The sequence below is a fragment of the Aquila chrysaetos genome, chromosome 26 (assembly GCF_900496995.4).
Source record: "Aquila chrysaetos chrysaetos chromosome 26, bAquChr1.4, whole genome shotgun sequence".
NCBI lineage: Eukaryota > Metazoa > Chordata > Aves > Accipitriformes > Accipitridae > Aquila > Aquila chrysaetos.
Genome location: NC_044029.1, coordinates 4,491,176 through 4,514,873, shown reverse-complemented (window position 1 = coordinate 4,514,873; position 23,698 = coordinate 4,491,176). Strand labels below are relative to the sequence as shown.

Genomic DNA, 23,698 nt, shown 5'->3' with positions numbered 1-23,698 from the left:
AAGGACTCGCTATCAGTGGGGAAGGCTGTCTGTAGATGGATGAGGAAGTGAGAGGGCAGATAGCCTTTCTCAGGCATTCTTTGCTGCCTTTGTACTTTGTATTCCTGCTTTTAAATAGGAGATAATGATACTGTTACAGGGTTAATAAGTCAGCTTTCCCCGCTGTCCAGCAGTTTATTGGACTTTTAGTTGAGAAGTGGCTGAATGTTCCCTTTAAAACCGTCAGGCGAGGAGAGAGGATCCTGCAGTAAAATTGGAGAGATGGAGCCCAAGGACTCTAGCTCTGGCTGGACAGGGAAACAGTTTTGTTTGGTGTTTTGTCTAAGATTTATGCTGGAAACTAAAGCTGTGCTGTTAAAGAGATTTAGGTGGAACAGTGAGCCTTTCTGGGCTGGGGAAGCAGGCCAGCTGTGCACGTTTTCAAGAACAGCATTTAACAGGATACTGAAGTGGAAGGAGTCAGCTTTTCTTCTCTCACTAACACCACTTCACATGCACTGCAATGACATGCAGGACCTGTGAGTGTACAGACAGGGAACCAAGTATTTTCTCTTTCTGCCTAAGGGATTGCAGGTTTTGTTTTCTAAATGGAATAAATTCTGAGCTGAGTTTTCAAATGCATTTGCACTTTTGCTCACTGCAGTTACATTCTGAGTCTTGCAGTATTTTGTTGGTATTTTATTTTGCCCCTTTCCACAGCCCCACAATAGCAGTACATTAAAACCTACCTGTCCAGAGCAAAGTATAAAAACACAGCCAAAAAGAGGGTGATAGAAAGATACTGAAGCACATCTGGAGACACTCAGTGTCCAGATTTTTAAGCTATATAGGCCCTTGAAGATGCAGGGATGCATCTGATAGGGAGTTCAACTTTCAAATCAGTGGCAGGGCACAAACAAGGGTGTAAGCACTCTGCATGCAAATCTGTCCTTTCAGGATTGGGACTTCAGTTCCAAACCAATAACAGCAGGATACAGACAGGCTCCTAAAAATCAGGGGGAGCTCCACAGGTCTCCTCCTGAACACACCACTATGCAGATAAACTCTTGGGGCAGGACAAGGAGGAAGCACTGGGCACAGAGAAACAAGGAGAGATTTTCTAAAATTCAGGCCATTTGTAACAGGAGAAAAAGAGAACTAAGAAACATGTTGGTTTTGAATTGTATTAGAGCTGTCTTTGGCTGGGCCCCATGTCTTATTTAAAAAGGCCACCAACCTTGGGACCAGCCAACCCCCTACTGTTACCTGTCTCTGCTGGAAAGGGTCAGATATTGAACAGAGATGAGCTACTGAAGTAAATACTTGAGCAGAGGAATTGAAGGAAAGATGCTTCTAAAAGCACTGGTCCAGTATGAGCTGAGGAGCTGTGTGGTTTCATGCTGTGCTTATATTTGAGTATTGAGAAATAAAACTGCCTTGAAAGAGACTTGGATGTGTCATGGAGCCTTTTCGCAGGCTGAAGAAACAAGCCTGCTTTCTCACAGGCAGACAAGCAGCTGCACCCCTCGGTGAATAATTTGCTCAATAACTGATGAAGAAGCACAGTGCACAGCTGTGTGTTAGTATTTCACTGAAGTGCTTCATTTTAAATAGAAAAGCTACACAATGCCAGCCTGGCATGGGAGAAGTTTTCGGTGGAATCTCTCCTGTGGAAAACCAGGGGAGACCTCTTCATGTGGTAGACTTGGTGCTCCGGCATTCTTTTGAATAGTCACTGCTTATTTTAAAAAAGGGATTTGGGCTGTTGAATTCTTTGCTGAAATGAGTTTGCATTTTTAGATGGGAAGAAATGATCTAATTCACCTGTTCGGCTGACAGCCTTTTATTGAAAGTGAAGCAAAGCCAAGTGGCGGAAGTTGTTTAAAGTGTTCAACTGCTTTATGAGTTAAAAGAAGGGCGTTAAAAAAAGTGGGAGGGCTGTAAGGGAGTAAAGCAGAGACAGGGAACCCAATTTCCTAATAAGACGCCATGATTTTGGTATTATTAGACACAATTTGTGAGAGATAAGGAAGCTATTAAAAGCATGTGACATATGGGGATTTTCGTCAGCAGAAAAGGACACAACAGCCCTCGCTAGGAAGCGAGCAGTGCAGATGTTCGCTACAGGAGAGTCTTCTGAATTAGATACAGATTGAGTACCATACTGTAGCATCGAGAGTACAACCCTTGCTTTGTGTAGTGCCCCTCTAACCTAAATTTAACTCCTGTAACATTTTCTATGCCAATTTGTTAGCTGTGCTCTAACCTCTTCATGGGTAACTGTTCTGGCTCCTACAGAAGGATCATACAATCAATCTGATTTTTCCTGTTTATTGGATTTCATAATCTGGGAGACAGGAGAGTAGGTTTAAGGCAATTTCGTTGTGCTGTACATCATTGTGCTGTCTCCTTTACATAAATTCTCTAACTTTTACCGATCAAAAGTTTTGGGTTTTTTTTTTTCAGTCTGTCTGAGGAATGGAAATATGCTTTGTTCAGATGCATAGCTGAATAGAGAACAGGATAATGAAAAAGAGCCCTTGAATATCCCAGATAATTCTTCTTCACTTCTAAGAAAATACAGTATTATCACATTTCTTTATTAAACCACATCTCATTTATTATCTGCTATGGTTATTAATAGCTTTACTAAATAATTCATAGTTTGAAATTCATTTTCAAGAAAACTACAAATCTGAAAAACCATCTGCAAACATTGTCTTCCAATGTTGTTATTTCTGTCACTGCATGAGTGAAAAAATGGTTTTAAAATTTGTTCCTGTCTTTTAGCTAGGTTCCAAGCTAGTTGCTATACAAGTAGTTGCAAGATGCTTGCCGCCTTCTCCTTAAGTAGCCTTTAACAATTCTTGCAACCTGTGTTGAGCCTTTGCTGAAGAGCACTGGGACTTTGTTTTGCTAATCACTAATTTCTAGTGCATGAAGTCTCAACTCTAAATCTTACTAGGTTGAACCACATGTCCTGTAATTCCTCCGGAATCTTTCCCTAAGTTATCTTGTACTTTTGTTTCCTTTGCAAAGTGAGAGAGCTTAGAAAAGGGCCTGATGATGTTTCCTCGTGCCTTCCATGCGTCCTCCTGTGATTTCTCTTAAATGTTTTCTGACCTTCAGAGCTGATCATAAAAAGGCTTTCATAATTTTACAGTCATTTCTGATTCTTTTTCCAGTTCTACACTTTGTGTCTAAATGCAGTGATTGTGACTGTCAGCTTCTGATTAATGGTTTCTAAAGCCAGGCATTGTGCTGTCAGACAGGTTGAATCTGATTTGTGAAAACTTCAGCTACAGAGGGAAGACTTAATAATAATTGGCTTTCCTAGCTCCCCATCAATTGCTTCATCACTTAAGATTAACTTCTGCAGGAAATCATATCAGCAAAACTGTCTGTCTCTCTTGGTTTAGAGACTTTATGCGTTTAAATATTTCTTCCCATCTGACCACTTCTTTGAGTCGTCAAGTGTTGTTATTTTCCTCACATTGTGGATACTTTTGATTAAGAAGTCCATAAATGACTTGTATTCCACCTACATAAAGGACTGCTGCTCTCTTTTTACAGTCCTGTCATCCTACAATGAGTTGAGTGGGGATGGGAGGACTCTCACATGCTAATAATTGAAGAGGCTGCACATTTATGTGCAATCTGTGTGAGAGCATGTGCTGAAAAGGAAATGCAGCAGAGAAAAAGACAGTTTCTCTTGACAGTCTGAAAGGAAGAGGAAATGAAGGAGAAGCAGGAACATGAATATTGCAGTGTAGAAATAATGTTAGGAGGAAAGGATCAACTAAAGGAAGGAATGCTTCCAAGGATGTAAAGACAAATCAATATCAGCTGAAGTGTGAGTAGCTACTCCAGAAAGATCAGTTCGGAGACTAGAAGAGACAAAGAATTTGATTAAAATGAGTTTTCCAAAGACAAAATACAGTTAGTCTCTGTCCACATTTTTATCCTACAAGACCATGACCTCAGGGCAATCAAAATCAAGGACAGGACTGCTGTCTGTTCAGTTGGTCTGTGGGCCTAACCAAGCATGACTCCCTCATTCCTGTGCCAATATATTTTTTTACTAATTTTCCGCATGAAATCCCAACCTGAGGCACGGCATCCAGTCTGCTTCTCCTTCTGCAGGCACTGTTCCCACATACCCTCCTCTTCCATTCCGTCTGTCCTTTCCATGGACTCATTTTCCTCACAATTAAACATCTCAGTGTCCTGATTAAGTTATTCTCAGTGACTTCAGTTACATCCTAGTCTTTGTTGAATCCTGATCTTCATAGTTTTGCAACCCTGTTTTTAATACTCTTCCTGCTTCTGTAGAAACAGTAAAGTTAATTTCTGTCTCATTGGACTACTTTTTTTCACCACCAGTGTGTCATAATTTCCACTCTTGCTGGGTAATAAAGCAGAAAATAGCATTCTACAACTATTAATAACTACCAATTTTTCTAAGAAGAGAGAAAAGTTGTCCCTACAGCAACCTGGACAGAAGTTCTTTCTTCACATGACGGCAAGGAAAAAAAATTTTTTTTAGTTGCTTCCTCTTTTAATGATCGCTCCTTCACTGAGTCATACCCACAGTCCTCTCATTTCAGTCAAAAGATATGTATTATACCAGAAATGTCCAACAGCCAGAATGGTTCGAGTATGTAGGTCTTCCTTTGCCACTTGCGGTCAAGTGCCAGCACCTACAACACTTGTTTTAAGTCTGTCCCAAGGCATCTCCAGCAGAACATCTGTATCAGTGTAGCTGAACAGTGATTTCTGTGCTCATCCCTTTTTCCCTGCCTTTTGGCAGCTGAGCTGCCTGACGTCACCAGAAATAAGACCCGACTGAAAACATTCCCTGGACATGGTCACCCAGTCTCATTGGCACCTCCCTCTAGCCCATGCTCACCTTGTGTGCAGCCTAGCAGACGAGTTGTGTCCCAGCTAAGAGTAGTTGTGAGCTAAAGGGCAGGGGTGTTGTAACTCGGCAGGTTGTGTGGGTGTTTGACCTGGAGTAATGACTAACAGAATAAATCACACTTTTCTGTGCAGATCTGGACAACTTTGGGTTCTGTCTGCTGCAGCATGCTTTCCCTTTCCAATGCTTCTGCAGTAGCCCTGTCTCTGCTGCCTCTAGAGACACGGCTGTATGCAGACAGACACTGATGTCGCCAGGGGAGGTGTATTTTTTTTGTATGATATAAGGCACTCAGCATGATCTGCTGGTGCAAATACGCATTTTAACGCTGCTTCCTATCCAGTCAAAATTAATCATGCTTACCATGATGACTTACTGAGCAACCTTATCAGATCTCTAGTCGCTTACCGTTTTGCTTTTAAGGCATTCCTTTTAAATAAAATGCTTTTTTTTTTTTTAGAACATGCATTGTAATTCTTCCTGGTCTCCTGTCTTTTTTTGGTAATTCACTGAAATGTATTCTGCTTTTGTGCAAATCTAAAATACACTTTTGGAAATATATATAGCTATATATCTTTGATTCTTCAGACATGAGGAATTCTAAATGCTTCATTGTGTAATTAATTCAAATAATCTTTGTTTGAAATAGCTTTAATAATAAATATGCTGAAAATACGCTGTCAGGAGTTTTTAGGTTTCCCATGCCAGGTGTTCCCTGTAAGTCAGAATAACATGTGTTTCTTTCCCCAGACAGTGAACATTATCTTTGAAAAAATCCCAGAAAATGAGAGTGGAGATGCCTGTCAAACTATCCAAGTTAATGTTCTGGACTGTGACACCATAGGCCAAGCCAAGGAGAAGAGCCTTCAGGCTTTCCTTAATAAGAACGGCTTTCTCTATGGTCTGCAGATGGATGAAATTGGTCTTGGTAAGAGCATGTCACTGTGTTATATTTTCATGGAGTTCACTGGTCTGTCTGTGGAGTTTTCTTGTTAGGAAATCCTACCTTTGGCTTTTTCTTTTTTTTTTATTTTTTTTTTATTTTTTTTTAGCATTTAGGCAGAGCATAGTTTTTGTAAGGAATTTCTAGGGAAATACTAGATCATTTATGCTACCAGTTAGAACATTGGAACTACATCTGCTTCGCTTCTGCATGGACTTCAGCATGCAGTTAACAAATGCATGTTATTTATTGAACACATCTAATTTATATGTTCCTTTTCTGAGTTAAGTAAGGTGGCCCGTCCACCAAAGTACAGCTGGTTGATAAATTTTGTCAGCAGGTAAGATGACACATCATGATTACTAAGTACTTTAGGCCCTACCTATTATCCCTCCTACTGCCCTTTCTTCCAACAGGCCTACGTTTGCCTTGATCAGGAGAACCCACAAATATAGTTTATTTACAGTCAGATTAGGCTCATATAATAGTTCACATATGACTCAAAGATACATACAATATCTATAGATGTAAATAAAGCCATTCCAGCAGATGAGTTGAGCTGCCTTTTCTTGTTGGGTTTTCAAGAGCCCAAGGTCAGATAAAAGCCTGTAGTTGCCACCATACCACTTCCCACCTGCTCCAGTAGGAAATCTAACAAACTCTACATTGTTGGCATTTGTCACCTCCCAGACTTGCTCCCTAAGGTGTTGATATTTCCTCACCTTCTCAGACGCTATGTTGGCAAGTGATGATAATTTACGTTCATATCTGATGTTTATATCCACCACCAGTACCTGACCACCCTTCACAAATACTATGTGAGTCTTGTACAGCTTGTGAAACCTTTCTTCAAGTCGCAACGTGGCCGTAACACTAGGGCACGCTTGTGCAACTAGCTAGGTTAGGTGAAAGCACCTCCAAAAATTCTGCTTTGACCAACACAAAGTGGGGCACCAATAGCCTGCAGTAATGGAAGCCACCCAGGCTGTCACCCCAGATAAGGAATCTGTAGTGTGGGAGTGCAAAACCACTCTCATGTGACCTAGCACAAGGACAGAGAGAAACAGCTCAGTTGGGAGCCACTGGTCCAAAAATAATTAGGTGTTGTTTTTCTTTACAAACATCTGTACAGTGAGAATGCCATTGGGATGTAATTGTTTTCTCTTGCTGTCATACTGCAGAACTTGTGTCTGAGGAGCAGCAAAGAGAATTGTTAGATATTGATGGTTCCTCAGAGGTGATGGAGGATGGGATAAGGAAGCTAAATACCATCGGTCATTACGAGGTAAGCACGGAAGCCATACCAATGAATCGAGAAGCAGTTTCTCCCCAACTCCCAAATGCTGTCTGCACAGAAGTATCTTGATTGATCAAAATCTTGAAGAGATAGCTGAGCATCATCAACAGAAGGAAAATGTGTGACACACAACTTTCTTGCCAATGAGTCATATGTTTTCTGTTACTTTTCAGAGGTTTGCTTGTTGCAGGGTTGCTTGGTTCAAGCATGCCAGGTAAACTGTTACTTCTGTTGAGCATTTCAGTTAAAGCAACACCTGATTTCCAGCTGTGAACGTTGCCTTGAGTCTTTTCTAGTTTCTGCTGCTGAGGTTTTGTTGCACCATGAGCAATTGTTTACCTCTTCCCACCTCATATTTTGATTATCTGAACAGGCGGTAGTGATACTTGTGAAAGCTCATTGGGAGTCAGAATAAAAAAGGACTGATGCGTTTGCTTGCTCCTCTCTTGAGACCTCCTGTGTCAGTCGTCTTCCCTTTTTCTCTCTGTTTTTGCTTCCACCTACTGTCACCACTTGTACCGCAAGTTTTCCCCTCCATTTCCAATTGCACCTGTCATTTTCAATGCTGCAATAATGTGTCCATCGTTGCAGCAGCACACAAGGCTGCAACTGGCGGCAGGGCCCTTCTGGGTGTAGCACATTGCAGAAGATAGCAAGCAGCATTGCCTGTCTAAGGAATTTCTACTGACACTAGTCAGAGGCTGAGGGGCTGGGGTAAAATGTGCAACAGATGATTGGCCTCGGGTGATATGGTAGCTCACATTTTGATGCTTACAGGTAGATTTTGGAAATAAGGTTAGTATGCTGAGTGCTTTTGGTGAGCTTTCTTTGTGCCTCGTTGTTGAATTTGAAAGCCTGGCTCTTAACATGATAATCAATTTTTATTTGTTTAGAAGTTTTGCTGATGAGTGTAGGTCTGTGTCATGCAATGCAGTATGGTGCTGAGAAACCTGAGCCAGCCCTGAACATTGCTGTCTGCATGAGCAAATACAGTGCCATCCACAGAGAGGAACAAAGACGACTAGCAGGACTGTTTGTAGCTTGGGCAGAGCACAAGGCTGCTCAGGTCTGGAGCAAGCTCATTTGGATTCACTTTACAGATTTCTGTAGGTGTTTGTTGCTCTCCTTACCTCCTGGGGAGGCAGCAGTGAACCCAGCTGTCCTGAGTCACCATCCAGTGTCTTAAATACAGCTTTTCCTGTGCCTCTCTTGAATCTTGTATATAGATTAACGTGGGACTTCCTCCACTCCACTTGTAAAGATTTTGTGCAAATTAGGACATTGCAGTGTTGCAGTCAGAGTCTATGCAGCAAAGGTCAACGTAGATTTGAATCTGATCAGACGTTTGAACTTCTGTCTAATGCGATAATACCCACCCTTCTTACCACAGGCAGCTATTGCAAGTGCTCCCTGATTTTACCTGGCAGCTTTTTGCACTTCCTGAGCTCATGGCACGCCATGGCTCATGGGTGCCATACCTCATGGCAGATGAGTCTGCTCCAGTTGGTCATTGTCATCTCTGGGTATCTTTGTCCTAGCCCTTGTTTTTGTCTGAGGTTTCTACAGGCAGATGCAAGTTAGGTTGGGGGTTCAGTTGTTTTTGCAAAGCTGTAACTACACTAATTATAGCTTAGCAGCTGCCTTATGGAAATCGTGCTGGGTATCTCTGTTAGATATTTTAGTTCACTTTTTCTGACACTGACAAAATAATGTACATTTTAGGCAGAAGCTTAGTGGCGTTTTAGGCAGTGGCTTAGTGGCGAGTGTCAGCCATTAGCATATCTAGTTTATTTTCTTGTATGCATATTAATGCAAAAAGGAATGTGAAGGTTTCTAGTTAGCAAGAAAAAGGAACATTGCATACACAGTGAGAGTAGTAACATTGCCTGAGGAATTCCAACGTACATTTCAACAATGCCGAGAGTTTTGTGGCAAGCCTGAATTTTTCTTTTTGTTTGCCAGGCTTAAATGCTAGAAAATAACCAGATTTTGAAACTGGGAAGTACTATCAAATCTTTTTAAGATACTGGAGCATGAGGGTTGTATTGTAAAGGTCCCAGAATCACCAGGGACTTTTGAAAAAGCAGACATTAGTTTCTACACTGATTTTTAAAATGCACAAGTAGGGGATGTTTGCATTTTTGTGTGGTGTTTCTGAAGGGAAAAAAAAATCACTGTACTCTTACTAGACTTTCATGTGTCTCTGACTTTTGTGCTCCTTTTGCTCTTAATTTTTTGCTCCTAGTAGGGTTACTGATGTGATTATTTGAGGTCTGCACTATGGTTTGCATGAGAATAACCACAAGCCTTGACAAGAAAGTTGCTGTCCTATTGATGATGTCCTATGACATCATGATGTCCTATTTCCCATGCAAGAAGAGAGCTGGAGAACTGCTTTCAGATCTGCTCTCCAGTCACAGATCTCCAATTTCTCAACCTGTAGCAGCATCACGCATTCCAGGAGCAGGCACAGTCCCAGAGAGCGAATTTGAATGCATGATCCGGAGAGCTCACTGACAAGAACTGGATTATAGGGAGGACAGGAAGCCTGGAGAACAAGGAAGAGGCATAGAGCCACACTACTCCATCTTCTGTTTTGCAAAGTAGCTGTACTCCATGTTGTGTGGATCCGAACAGATCTCCCCTCTCCCTGTTTGTCCCCCTCAGTAACGCAGCTGACAAAGATGTTTTGAGGGGCCCATGGGAGCAGCCCACCGTGAAAATTGATTTAGGCAGCAGGACACAAAAAGAAGGGCTTGCTTTATTTTTTATTGGATCACACTGAAATAAACAGCAAGTATGGCTGCTGCAGTAATGATAAAGAAGGGAAAGCATATTCCACTTTTTTTTCCACTAAAAGCATCATTTGTACCAGAAATAAAACCTGAAGTAGGGGCTTGGATCATGGCTGCACTGCACCAACGCCTCTGGTTCCTGGAGGGAAGCATGGTTCTTCCTCCAAGCTCTGCCCATCTCCCTCAGGACAGGAGCCAACACACTTCAGCATTGAGCTGCTCTCCTGCTTCTTGGAGAGGGAGTTGAAGCAGCGTTTTGCCCACACCGCTCTGGGAGGGGGTAAGCTGCTGGGTAGCCCAGTTCCTGTTTACCTATCTTCAAGGCCAAGTAGGAGGACTCTCTAGGTGTTTGTGTCGCCTCACAAGCTAGCCTTAGAGCATATTCCTACTTGCAGTGTCATTTTAAAGTGCTCTGTGTTATCTGACAGAGCTCTGAAACGCTGTATGTAAATGGAAACGCTGCAAAAAATCATACTTATAAAATAGATTGCATTTACTTTCCAGGAGCAAGTGTAAGTGCAGATTTCTTTGGCACAAGACAGCTTTTGATAGAGTATCTTAATGTTTAAACTGGTTTCTCACACAAGGCTGGCTGCCAAGGTTTAAAAAACACTTAAATTATTTTGGCAGAGATCCCTTCCTAGAACTGGCCAGTTGTTTTTGTAATTATAGAGGGAAGTACACTAGCACTTGGCAAGACCCAACATTTGACAGCAGAGCAGTGGTGTAGTTCTCAGTGGGAACCGTTTTTGAGTTACTCTTTGACAATAAAAGCATGACCTGCCAGTTTCTTTTAAAGATAATAGTTACCATCCTGGCAGCCCTATAAATTCAGGGAAGGAAGGGGGTAGATTTTTACTAGAAATCCCAAGGTAGCTAGATAAGGATCTTGACCTTACAGTCCACAAGGTGTAAATATTTTGCTCAGTTTGAAAATAGTTCTTGGGAGCACCAGGCTAGTCCCTCAACATGGCCCCACCGTAAGGCATGGGGGAAATGGACTGAGCTGGAAGAAAGGGGGCTGGAAGAGAAATCATCCTTGTGTTCTCCTCCCTGCCTCACCTTCCCATAAGATCCTATTGCTCTGGAGCCAGAGAATTCAGCCTGGGCAATCTGTAGAAAGGTGGGTGCAAGAATTATAGAATCGTAGAATCGTTTAGGTTAAGAAGCAGCACAAAGCAGTACATGAAAACAAAAATGGCCAAATAGGGGCTGAACCAGAAAAACCAAAGAAAGGGAAAAGTCTGAAAGGCCGGTTTGTTGGAAGAGCTGCCTTCCCACCTTGCCAGGTAAGGCTAACAAACTGCAACTGCTGCCCATGCCTGAAAGCCTGGCCCTGGCTGCCTGCTGAGAGCCGTGCACACCATGGTGAGAACAAAGCGGGCTGGCACGCTCCTGCGCTGCCACGGACTTAAGGACAGAGGAAATGAAACTGAGGGTTTCGTAAATTGTAGACACTTTTGTTTCAGCATATGTTTGTTTTTGCTTTCAGATTTCAAATGGAGCAACCATAAAAGTCTTTAAAAAGAAGGCAAATACCCGATCAGGTAACAAATTGACTGCAACCTATTTAATCTTTCGTGGAGAATGGGCTGGGAATGCAGAGAGCTGAGTTATGACAGGTTGTATCTCGGTCAATAGGAGGTCAGAAAACTTGGCACTTTGATATAGCTGAGCCAAATGAAGAGCCATGTTACCCTGGCTCTGGGCCTCTGGCAGGCACAGTGGGCCTAGGAGGAGGGAAGAAGGCAAAGGAAAGAAAGACAGAAGGACTTAGAGTCCTCAGCAAATGAATGCTTAAAGATACAGACTCACAGGCAGGAAAGCAGGGCAGGGAAGCCCAGGTGACACAAAGTGCTGACTGCTGAGACCAACACAGGGAGCATGCCCTGGCATAATACAAAACCACAGTTTTGGAATTTTCCTTATTCTGTTGACAGTGTTTCTGAAAACTTTGACTCGGCTGTCTCAACAGCAGGTCAGGAGTTAAAGGGTGCTTACAAGGGGTCAGTTCATCTCACCTACTGCTGTGATGCAGGTTGCTCCAGCCCAGCTGGTGGCTCAGGGAAGGTGGACTTCTGTAGCCCCTGGGCAGAAACAGACGCTCCTAGCCTGTGATTCACCTCCCCATCAAAGTGGACATCTAAAGTTAGGAGAGATGTGTCCCTGAGGTGCAAGTCCCTGGGATGGCATTGCTCTCTCCCTCAGCAAGACCAGGGTTGTCTGTTCTCAGCTGTTGCTTTCAAGCCTGACCTCAGCCCGCCTGCACTGAGTGCTCTTACAGACTAAACCAATGCAATCGTCTCATCTGCTGTCTGTTGTCCTCCTTTCAGAGGAGCTGCAATTTGCTACCAGCTTACCCCAGCAGCAGATGATGATGCCCTAGCTTAGTGGTCTGAGCTACAGGTTGGCACTGGGGAGGTGAACCAGGACCTGTGCATTTCTTAGAGGCTTCCCCCATGCTGCAGGCAGGAAAGCATGACACCCAGCCTGCTTGTTCGGCATCCTGGCATGCACCCTGCTGCACAGCCCGGAGCCCCGCAGAATTCACAAGCTTGTAGCTGTGTGTTTCATTAATGCCTGTTTGCTCTCTGCTTTCTGGTGTTTAGATGTGGAGTACTCCGATGAACACTGTCATTTGGTGAGTTCAGTCATTACACTGTTAAGTGGTAGATTTAATGCTAAGCTGTATTTGTATCTGTGTAATCTCTCTAATCTCTTCACAACAGATTTTACCAGACTCCGAAGCAAACAAAGATGTGAAAGGAACAGGTCACAAAGGAAAGCAAAAATTCAAAGTGAAAGAAATGTATCTGACAAAGCTTCTGTCAACAAAGGTAAACTGTAAAACCTTATTTTGGGGGAGGGCTGATGTTAGGCTTGGCTAGTTTGGCACAACAGAAATAGAAATTAAAGCAGAAATTACGCAGACTTCCTGCATGTATATCAAATGTTAAATAAAAAGGTAGCCTACAAAAATCACTGTGCTAACTATGGATTATAACCATTTGCAGTGATAGACACATTTCACGTGTTCTAATGCTAGAGTTCTAAAATTGTCTATTACTTGCCCTCTCTATCTCCTCAGTAAGCACAACCTTTTTTCTCAGGTTAAAGAAAAAAGGTGGTTATTGAGCTTACAGAAAGTGAGTTTTGCCACTGAGTCCCGTAGAGCAAGAACGATTCCTCTTGGAGAGACAGCTTTCAGTCAACAACCTCCTCACCCTCTACTACAGTTTGCCCAGCTTAGAGACAACTTCCAAGGCCTGAGTTTCACAACATGCTGCCCATGAAATGAAATATCTTTTAGGGTCTCAAATTAAGCATCCAAAATAACTACATAAATTTTAAAAACAAGGTCCTTAGGATTTATAATACAATTACCTTATTTATACAATGTGCATTCCTTAGGAATAAGCCCTGCTCACTCCCTCCAGTAATGTCATCTTGTTTCTGACTTACTCAAAAGGGTTATAAAACTCTTTGCAACAGCATAATACTTAAAATATTAATCAGTGCACAACACTGAGAGCTGTGCGATACAAGAGGCCTGAAGGGATGATGATTGTGGGCTTCTTGCATTTAAAAATCTATCAATCATTATTTAATTAGATTGTTGATAGCATCCGAAGTAATTTGGGACACTACCCAAAGTGAGAGTGAAGACTGGTCATGTCTCATTAGCTGTGGAAACTGAAATAAGCCCTTAGGAATTACTGGAGTAAACCAGTAATATCTTATGGTGGAAGACAGAAGTACAAAAGAAAAGATCAGGCTCTTAAGAAACAGTCCTTTTAAAGGGCTTTAGATTAATCATCTCTTTCTCCAAAGTAGGATAGTGCTCTGAACAACAGTGCTATGATATCCTTCACTGTGGAATTCCACCCATGATATGCCATGCACTAAAGGAAATTGCATCGAATCATGTCTCTCTCACCCATACACGCACCCAGACACAATTGCAGCGTTTACCATGTGAAATGAACGGGCCAGTAGCGCATCGAGGCCCTGGGATACACTTAAATCCTTCTCGTTGAGAGAAGGTTGGGCTGAACTGAGCTTCAGAACAGATGTGAAGAAAAAAAGCACAGAACAGTGTTTTGCTTTGTTTGCCTCTACTTATGAATACTCTGTGCTGATGTCAGTGAGTCCATCAGTAACTAAGTCCTTGCTTTTGTGAGCCAAATAGCTTCACTTCTGGATCAGAAATACCCAGTTTCAGTTCTTCTCTCTAATACTAGTGTCTTTGTATGCCACCCAAAGCTGTTATCCTAGAATTAGATCGAGTGCCACAGTCACTTGGCTGTGAAGTGTTGATGAGCACATGTGTTCAACATGTGTCGCAGATGGCACCACAAAGACCAGTGCCCTAGAAAACTGGTTAAACTCCTTTTGCTCACCTCCCTCTTCCAGTCACAAGTTCGAAATGCCTTTAGCAAGGGTGCCAACAGTATCCAAACAGTTGATGTTGTCTTTGTTGGAACGAGTGATTCCTTCCACCTACGATTTATCACAAAGTTCACCACAATTCTCCTGAAGTGATAGGACGTGTGACATTTGAAAGCAGCTCATTATGGTGTATTTGTAGTTTCATTTTTGTTATTGACTGTCTTGTTTGCCAATAACCTATGGCCTAGATGTTTACCACAAGTGTATTGTAGTTTCTGTGTGTGGTTGCCTTGCGGCAAGCTCAGCTCTCTGAGACAAGAAATCCTATTCTTTTCTTGTGTAATAGTAGCACTATTCATTTTCTTACTTTTCAGGTTGCAATTCATTCAGTTGTTGAAAAGCTCTTTAGGAGCATTTGGAGTTTACCCAACAATAAAGCACCCGTTGCCATCAAGTACTTTTTTGACTTTCTGGATGCCCAGGCTGAGAGCAAAAAAATTACTGATCCTGATGTGGTCCATATATGGAAAACCAACAGGTATGCTCATATGATATGCGCAGGAGTGCATGCACTCTCTGAAAATGTAATGTTGCAAAGATGGAACAGGTCACCTGTGATCAGAAGAATAAGATTTTGGCATGTCTGGGTGAAGATGTGGTTTGGCTTTGTGGATCCCAGTAATTTTAGCATATTGACTGGGTACTGATACAAACCACCATAGCTTCCAGGACTTCAAAGTCTGCATACTGACTTTACACTCAGAAAGAAGTACCTGCAGGTTGAGAGCATTATTTGAAGAGGGAAGGGTGACTAACTGATGTGTTTGCTCGGTAGCCTGTGTTCCCTGATCCATTTTTTACATGAATAAGCAGCCCAGAAATGTGCTTCTTTCCATGAGTGCAGTGCAATTAAACTACCATTTTAAAGCAGTTGTGCTACCTGAGTGGTTAAAGATGCTTGTTCTTTCTCTCTCTAGTCTTCCTCTTCGTTTCTGGGTGAACATACTGAAGAATCCGCAATTTGTCTTTGATATTAAGAAGACTTCACATATAGATGGCTGTTTGTCTGTAATCGCACAAGCTTTCATGGATGCCTTTTCTCTAGCAGAACAGACACTGGGGAAGGTAATGCTGCCCTTCCAGTCTTTTGCTAACTTCTCAAGCAATGTCTTTTGCAACTGTATAATGATTTAGGGGATGAAGTCCTGGATCTGATGACATGGGGGGGCCAAACTATCAGTGGTGTAATTAAGCTGGGTTTCCATTCCTTGTTGCTCCATCTCACATGACTGAAGAATTCACTGGAGTAGTCAGATACAGCTACTAGAATGCCATATTGATAGTTAACTGCTGCTTGTCTTCTCTGCAGTTAGTTTCTGCACAATGTGTTTATAGAATTTGTGGAAGAGGGTGGAAATTGTAAGATTTTAAGGAAGTTTTAAAGAATTTTTAAACACTGGTCTTAAAAGTATTAACGTTATTTGATAAGTAGTCCAGATTTTGTCTGCCACACACCAATGTGCAGAAAACACACAGTAAGCTACTGGGAGCTATAAGAACACTTGAAAGAGCTCTGAAGTTTGAAACAGTTCCTTTCACATGTATTAGCTGCTCTGTTTTTATATGCAAAATTATTTGCTGGAGTAATGAGTCCAGAAATCTTACATTCAAAAGCTCTTTAGTACAGTGTCCAGAACTCTGGGGATCAGGAATACTTCATTTTTCCCAAGGATATTTTCCTTTTCTTTGGACCAAAGCAGGAAGCATTTGTTCAGGTTCATACGACCAAGAAAAACAGGCTAGAGATTTTTTTAGCCTAAAAAACCCTCATATAAAAATGGACTAATTTCCTATGTGCTCTGAACCAACTGCTCATCTGTTAAAGGTAAATAACAAATAATGTGCTTATTTATCTTATTTTAGGAGTGAAGTGCCATGAATTAAAACTAATCACATCACTTGATGGAAAAACTGCAAATGGTCTCTTAGGTTTCTGTGCTTAACATCCAATGTGAAGTACTGTTGATACAACAGCTCCCATTAGCCATGTGAAAAGGGATGCTGAAACCTGATAAAGGTTTGCAATGCAATAAACATCTTGTGGCCTTTTAGTACTACAGTGTATTTACTTTCATGATTTTTAGCGTTTTATCCTAAAACATTCTTTAGCCACTTAGAAAACAAACATTTAAATCATTTCATCACACAGTGGAAACAGTAGTGACAAGATATCACATGGTTGTGTCATTTATTCCCCAGAATTTAAACTAGAGCAGTGACAGGAAACTACCAGCCCCCACTTTTACATTCTGAAAACACAGTTTCCAGGTGGGGCTTTGGCTCCTACCACAAACATCAGCATTTATGTTCTCGGATGAGCCTCATGCTGCCTGGTAGGTCAGTGCTGACCTGGGTTGTTGAAGCCCTGGGGAAAAGAATAAATCCCTTTGGCTGTGCATGCCTGGCAGTCAGCTCTCCGTGCCCTCGAACCCCCGAGCGAAAGGAGTAGTAGGGACCAAAGAGTTTCAGGGGAACCTCTGCCAGGACAGGATCTAGCAAGGCTCTCTGGCATGTTACCCTTGGGGAACTTTCCACAGCACTGCTGTGTCCTGTATGTTAAATAGGGTATCGGCCTCAAGCCCTCTGGTTCAGCTTTCACAATCTTTCAGGTTCGGGGAGGGGTGAGGAGGAAGGAAGAAAGGAAACTACGTCTAAGGGACAAATGTTCATCACTCCTGATACCAGTAGAAATAATAATATGGCAACTGTCATGAAACACAATGCACTGTTACTGAGGTCCTGCGTCTGTTCTTCATCTTTATTTCATAACCTTGATTCCTTGCATATAATCACTGCAAAGAGAAATGAGTCACACAGAGAACAGACACAATTAGATGCAATTAACTATGTGGAGGTGGAACCTTAGGAAATCTGTGCTGTGAAAATTGACAAGGCTTCAAATGTTTTCTTTTAAGGAAGCACCAACAAATAAACTTCTCTATGCTAAAGACATTCCGCTCTACAAGAAGGAGGTGAAAGCGTACTATAAAGCCATCAGGGATCTGCCTCCACTGACCACTTCAGAGGTTGAAGAATTTCTAACTCAGGAATCTAAGGTATGGTTGAGAAGTGGCAACTTCATTTGCTTTTATGTTAAGTTTTTTAAAAAGGAGAACTATCTGACCAGAACTGTTTTCTGTTTTAGAAACATGAAAATGAATTTAATGAGAAAGTGGCCTTGATTGAAATCTACAAATACGTAGTGAAATATTATGATGAGGTAAGCACGTCTGCTATTCCTGCTTAACCCCTTAACAATGTTAACTTGCTGCCTCAGGCTGGAAAGTTGGGCTCGACAAAGTAACCGAGGGCTGGCCTGGTGTGTGACTTACTGGCTGCCACTCCAGAGACAGCCCCTCGGTGACGGAGCCGAGGCTGCTCCTCCCGCTGAGCTGGGGGGGACCAGAGCAGTGCGGCCCCTGGGGTGGCTGGAGCCCCCACCTCTCAGAGGAGTCACAGGCCAAAGGTTTGTAAATGCACCGTTACTGTCACCACTCTGATTCACAGGGACAGTACCAACGAAATTCTCCCTGCAGTTTCGAGAAAGTTCCTATCTAGTCTAGACTTCTTGTTTTACTGGGTTTCCAGAGTATCTGCTAATGCCTGTCACAACTCCGGTGCATGCGCTCCATTTACCTCCCGATTCAGAAATCAGATTAGACTGTAGCACCAGGCCTTTCAATTTAACAGTCAGTACAAACACCTCAACGGAGCACACGCAGCCTTACAGCAAGAGGTCTCTGCTCCTTTCCCATCATAGCCCTCTTACGCTCCACTCTAATAGTCTTTCTCTTAAAGAAAAGAAGCTATACCTTCCAGTCCCTGCTATTGCTAACAAAAGAAATCTTTTCTCAACTGCAAGCACTTAGTCACAGGCTACCTCTAAGCTGCTTTGTAAGAAAATCCCTGCCCTCCGCTTTGCATGATGATAGGATTCTCCACTCCATTTTGCTCGGCAGCATCCTTGACAGAGGCTGTGTGTGCCTGCGCAGGGACGCAGATAAGAGCCAGCTGGGGGGGTGTTGCCTGAAGGCCTCCTTACCACTTGCAGCAGGTTGTCTGGGTCTCCCAGCAACCAGACCTTTCTATCTTTCATCCCCAGCAGCACAGCATCAGCACTTGCTGTAATCATCCAGCTCTCAGTCACCCGTTAGCTAGCTTACCACTTCTGGTCTCTAATATCTCAAATTATCTGGGCTTGGCATCAAATCTTTGCCTCTTAAAAAAGCTTGGGATGATGCTCAGAATGGCACTACACTTTATTAAGCTCATTAGAATTGTTGACAGAGGAGACTTCAGAATGCTTTCTAATCTTAGGGCCCATTTTTGCGTTTTTGAAGCTAGTACTGGCTAAACTTACCCCATCCTTAGAAGGAAACCCTCCCTCTGCTTTTCCCTCTCTGGCTTTTGACTGGGAGTAGCTAAACCTCATTCATTGTTTGCTGAGACCTCAGTCACTTTGTAGAGTTGCCAGCAGAGAGTTTTCAGACAGCAGTAGTGCTCCTTCCTATCACCTGGGCCGGTGCCAAGTGGGCCGGTTAGAGGAAGAGAAGCAGTTTATTGCCCTCAGTTTATAAGGCAGAGAAATAAAATACCATTTGCAAATCTGCTCTCGGGTAAAACTGGAGCACTGGCCTTGCCTCGCACTTCAAGAGATGAGCATGTGTTGGATTTGTTTTGGTTTTCTTGCTTGGCTCTGTCATTCTTTTGTGGAAGTGTTGCAAATCCTGTAATCACAATGGCTTGAAAGGAAAACTACCAAAATAAAGTGTTCAAGTCAGAATAGAATGTTTACATGTAGGCAGGCATTCAGATGGATTTTTCTGCCACTAGTTGTTGGAATGCAGAAAAGCAGGCTTTAAAAACAGCAAGTAAAATAAGCACTAAAAAAATTATTCTCTTTTTTGCTAATTGTTAACAGATTGTCAGCAAACTTGAGCGAGAACGGGGGTTTGAAGAAGTCCAGAAACAGCTCCAGCAAGTAAAAGCGCTATTTGATGAAAAGAAAAAATGCAAATGGCTTTGAGCAGAGCACTGACTCACAGCGTCACTGTGGGGGATTTTAAATAAGCGCTGCTGCTCCCCAAACTGTTTTGACTGACTATATGTACAGGGTTTGAAACATTTGGACACTCTTCTCCACTCTGACCATTCCAAGTAATATCTACATTTGGGAATGAAGTATGGGCAGGGGTAGATATTCAAACGTGGGCATGTGAAAGCGAAAGTGAGTCTAGCGTTGGCCGGGCCAGCATTTTTAGGTACTTGAACACATGTACCTTTTGGTTCAACAATACTGCCTAAAAGTAAGCTTTCTGCTTACTTAAAAACAAGCCTGCAGGAGATGTGCAAACCACATTGCAAGGTCAGAGTTGCCCATGTGAACTTGTAAGTTGCTTAGCTCTTTTTTTTTTTAAGAGAGAAAGCTGATGTTTCGCCACATCCTTTCAGCAGCCTTGGCAAACTGTGAGGATGAGCTCCGGCTTCAGAATACGGGTCAGCTGCAGTTTCCTTCCTTCCAGACAAATGTACGCTGGTTCCTGTTCAAAAAAAAAAAAAAAAATCCAGCACCAAAGTGACACTTAGGACAAGTGCGTTTAGCAGAAAAAGTGGGTCTGAGGTTTGAAGGCCAAATGCCCCATAGCAGGACTTACCTTCCTGAGGTTAGAAATTCCACCTGCAAAGTGAAGCCAACCACTGAGTGGGGTGGAGCAGGGAGGCTTTTGGAGAAAGGAGCTAGGCTGGCATCAGTCTGTGTTTACATTTCTACCTTTCCATCCTTAAATAAGCTGTGAAACACTTGTGAGCGGCTTCACATGTGAAACCTCCGTGCAGCTGCACTGCATCGGAACACTGTTGTGATTTGATGAAGCAGCTGGCGACGGCCGCACTTTGGTGCCCAAACCTGGACTCCGGCGCACGATCGGCCCCGATGCATCAGTGCTGACAGTCCTGGCCAGTCTTGCCGTGGGTGTACAGGGGCCTCACAGATCTAAAGCCAGTGGTTTTGGGGGTTTTTTTTTTTCAGGTTGTCCACACAAAGGATTAGTTTAATATGTAAGAACAGGAGGGCTGGTGTATGTAACCTCTGGCTGTGTCTGAGAAACTGATACAAGCGTGCTAGCTAGGGTTGGGGGTGGGGAGGGGGTAACTAACTGCCTTAGCGCTGCTGGGGTGTTTTTTGAGGCTTGGCGGTTTTAAAAGGCCGCTGTCCATTACATTTGCATTGATGGCTAAAGTTAGCCCAGCTGGAAAGCAGGTGCGTGGCCATGCTGCTGAGACGAGGCTGGTGCAGTGGCTACCGTGCGCAGCCACGGAGGAGCAGCCGTGGCTCTGGCTCTGCTACGGCACCAGCGCGGTCCCGGTCCCGTCCCCCGCTACGGAGCTGAAACGTTTTGTTGCCGCGGGCTCCGCTTCGGTCACGCGGAGACACTTAACTAAGGCTGCCGCCTGCCCTTAGAGCTGAGGTAAGGTGTTGATGAGACGGAGGTACGTTTCCACGCGTTCCCGGAGGGATCCACCACGGGAGGTGAGTGGCGTAGCGCAGTGGCCCACAGGAGAGGGAAGAGCTGTCCCCTGCCTTGGCAGTGCCACGGGCTGTGAAGGGCACAGGTGGCCCAAGTTTGGTATAGAAAGCCTGTGCTGGGGCTGTGCTGGCACCAGGCACGGTGCCCCGGCATGCGCCCGGCCAGTGCCAGTGAATGCTAACCACGCTTCAGTAGAAGCAAGGCTGCCTGTTAACGTGGAAAAAAAAAAAAAAGCAAAACCACAAACATTGCCTACTGGTCTGCCCCCTCCCTACTATGTGATTGCACAAGTTGTACCTCTTGCATAGCCAAGAGGGCAGCCACCAACCCATACTGTGATGGCTTTTTTTTTTTTTTTTTTTTTTTTTTAAAGTCTTACACTTGCTCTTAACTTTACACTTTATACTTGATGGAATGTATGGCTCTGTTCAGGAAACTGCACTACAATGTTGCAGTACTTTCAGCAGTTCTCTGCCTGGCACAATAGATTTTGGTAAGTTTAATTTTGATTGGGAAAAAATTCACCCCCAACCCTAACCTATCTTGCCCTCTGTCCTTAGGAGTGGACTGTGGCTTAAGTAGCACTTAAGCTTAGAATACCTGTACTTAAGGGCTTGATTTTTATCATTCTTAACATTTTAAAGCAACATCAAATAAATTAAAAAAAAAAAAAAAGCACAGTAATTTAATTAATATTAAAGGAAGGGCATGAGCAGATTACTCTTTCCAGTTAGACAGACATCTCAGCAGTTCCGTTCCACTTCAGGTGTTTGCTGGCAGTGCATTTGAATGAACTGTGATAGTTTTGTTCAACAGTAACCTTCTGTACAGGCAGAAACCACCCCCTACCCCCGCAACGTTTCTGCTTGGAAAGCTGTAAAATATAATCTGTTTGCGTGGGTCTGATCCTGTGAACTTCACTGTATGTGTTTATATGATGAGGAAATGAAAATCGGTCCTATTCTGTATTTGTACTACTGCTTGTTTGCTACACTAGCTTTAATGATTTCTAGAGATTAAGTATGTGTTGAAGCAGGCCCTGTAGCCTTAGCCTACAGCCTGGAATAGGATTATTGCCTTTTATTCAAGCCTCCTAAACAGTGTCACTCTGTTAGTAAACCATTTAAAGTCATGCTGGGACTTTGTAACCCATCGAGTGGATCTCACAAAGTGATGTGAAGTATAATTAAGTGATTGTGGCTCTTTTGGTAGGTTTGGGTCAGCACACAAAACATTGGCACACCTTCCGTATCTGCAATTCACTGTTACTGTTAACACGGACAAAAAGAACCACCTCTGACTAAAGCTGTATGACGGCAACCCAACAATTCTAACAGCATTCTCCGAAATGAAAGCAAACTTCTCTTTAACTTATTTTCACATGTTTACAGGCAAACTGCTATGGCAAACAGTATATTTTCTAACACTAGCTTACAGAGCATTATTTTGCAGTCATCTAGTTTAAAGTCAAATCTTACTAACATGTAAAGTAATTCCTGTTGTACAGAAGTTAACCTGTTGTTTAAAATGAATGGTTAAAAAAAAAGTGCAAATGACAAATACATGTTGGTGTTTGTAAGGGTTTATCTAGAATAAAATGCATTTGGAGGTTATTTTGATTAACTTGTGTATTTTAAAGTGTTTAAAAGAAAGCAAGCACAGCTTGTAGCAGTCCAAGGTCACGCAAGGAACAGCACGCAAGACACTGGCTGGCTTTGGCTGAGGAGGACCACGGCAGTTCCAGCCCTGCGAGGCTCCAAGGCAGAGCCACCCGCCTCAGCACCGTGTGTCACAAACCACTTCTGCCACTCTGAAAGTTTTGTATTTGTTAGGAACTACAAAAAAAAGGAAGGTACGGTGCTGGGGGCAGAGGGGTACTGGCCTGAAACTCAGCAGCCGGCCCTAGGGCAGGGGAGGATTCCCGGGGTGGGGGATTCCCGGCAGCCTTCCCACCTCTGGGAAGCTGCGCAGGCCAGAGCCGTGCTACAACTTCATGCTTTAAGGCTCTGAGAGTATGATGATACTTCTAGAAAGCTGTCAAAATAATGTTAAAACCAAGGAGCTGAGACAGACTGGGAAGGGGAGCCCACGAACCAGTAGATAACCATCATTCTTCCTCCTGCTAATACCCTTTTTCTGCCCTCCAAGGCTTCCCCAGTTTGTATAACCCACCCTCCCTGCCCCCCGACATCAGATGAAGTCTTGCTGAAGACCACGTAACCAGAGCCAGGGACAGAAACGCCAGACTGCTGCGCGCCAGCTCTCTGCAACCATTATACACTGGTTAAGTGTTAGTGCACGTGACATTTGGCAAAGCTGGCTCAGGCACAGAGAGTTACTTTTTCCAAATTAATCCTGCAGGAGACAATAGAAGTAGCTGCTGTTACTTCTAGTAGTTACACTGTTTTCCTCAGAGAAGTCTAACAAATTCCCCAAGAAAGTGCAGTACAATCCTTATACTTACAGGCTGCATGGAAAATAAAAAATGCAGCCTTTGAATAGAAAAGTTGAATCAATGACAATATCACCATATGCAACGTAGTTATTCAGTTGTCATTAGACTGTAGTAATAAAGCATATCCAATAAGCTATTAAAAGAAATCGCACTGCATATCTCACTGTCTCGTAGTTTCACTGTAGTATTTAAAAAAAACACCAAAAAACCAAAAACCCCACACCACAAACAGAAAAAATCACTCCTACACTTCCAAGACAGTTTTCACTGTCAAATCAAAAAAATTAATTGATCCTTTACAAGTTTCTGTTACTAAACTGATAATGAAGGAAGAA

The 23,698-nt window shown here is 43.0% G+C and overlaps 1 protein-coding gene across 1 annotated transcript in view; it reads left to right on the top strand.

Annotated features, from left to right (window-relative positions):
- Positions 1 to 22,521, top strand: part of PLXNC1 (plexin C1) — a 71,700-nt gene extending 49,179 nt beyond the window's left edge. Inside the window, exons 22-31 of the mRNA XM_030002582.2 lie at positions 5,648 to 5,825; positions 7,022 to 7,125; positions 11,425 to 11,479; positions 12,542 to 12,573; positions 12,662 to 12,769; positions 14,696 to 14,859; positions 15,299 to 15,446; positions 17,297 to 17,437; positions 17,527 to 17,601; positions 19,303 to 22,521. Coding sequence (XP_029858442.2) covers positions 5,648 to 5,825; positions 7,022 to 7,125; positions 11,425 to 11,479; positions 12,542 to 12,573; positions 12,662 to 12,769; positions 14,696 to 14,859; positions 15,299 to 15,446; positions 17,297 to 17,437; positions 17,527 to 17,601; positions 19,303 to 19,407 — 1,110 coding nt within the window. The 3' untranslated portion in view covers positions 19,408 to 22,521. The remainder of the gene's footprint in view (positions 1 to 5,647; positions 5,826 to 7,021; positions 7,126 to 11,424; positions 11,480 to 12,541; positions 12,574 to 12,661; positions 12,770 to 14,695; positions 14,860 to 15,298; positions 15,447 to 17,296; positions 17,438 to 17,526; positions 17,602 to 19,302) is intronic.
- The last annotated feature ends 1,177 nt before the right edge of the window (positions 22,522 to 23,698 follow it).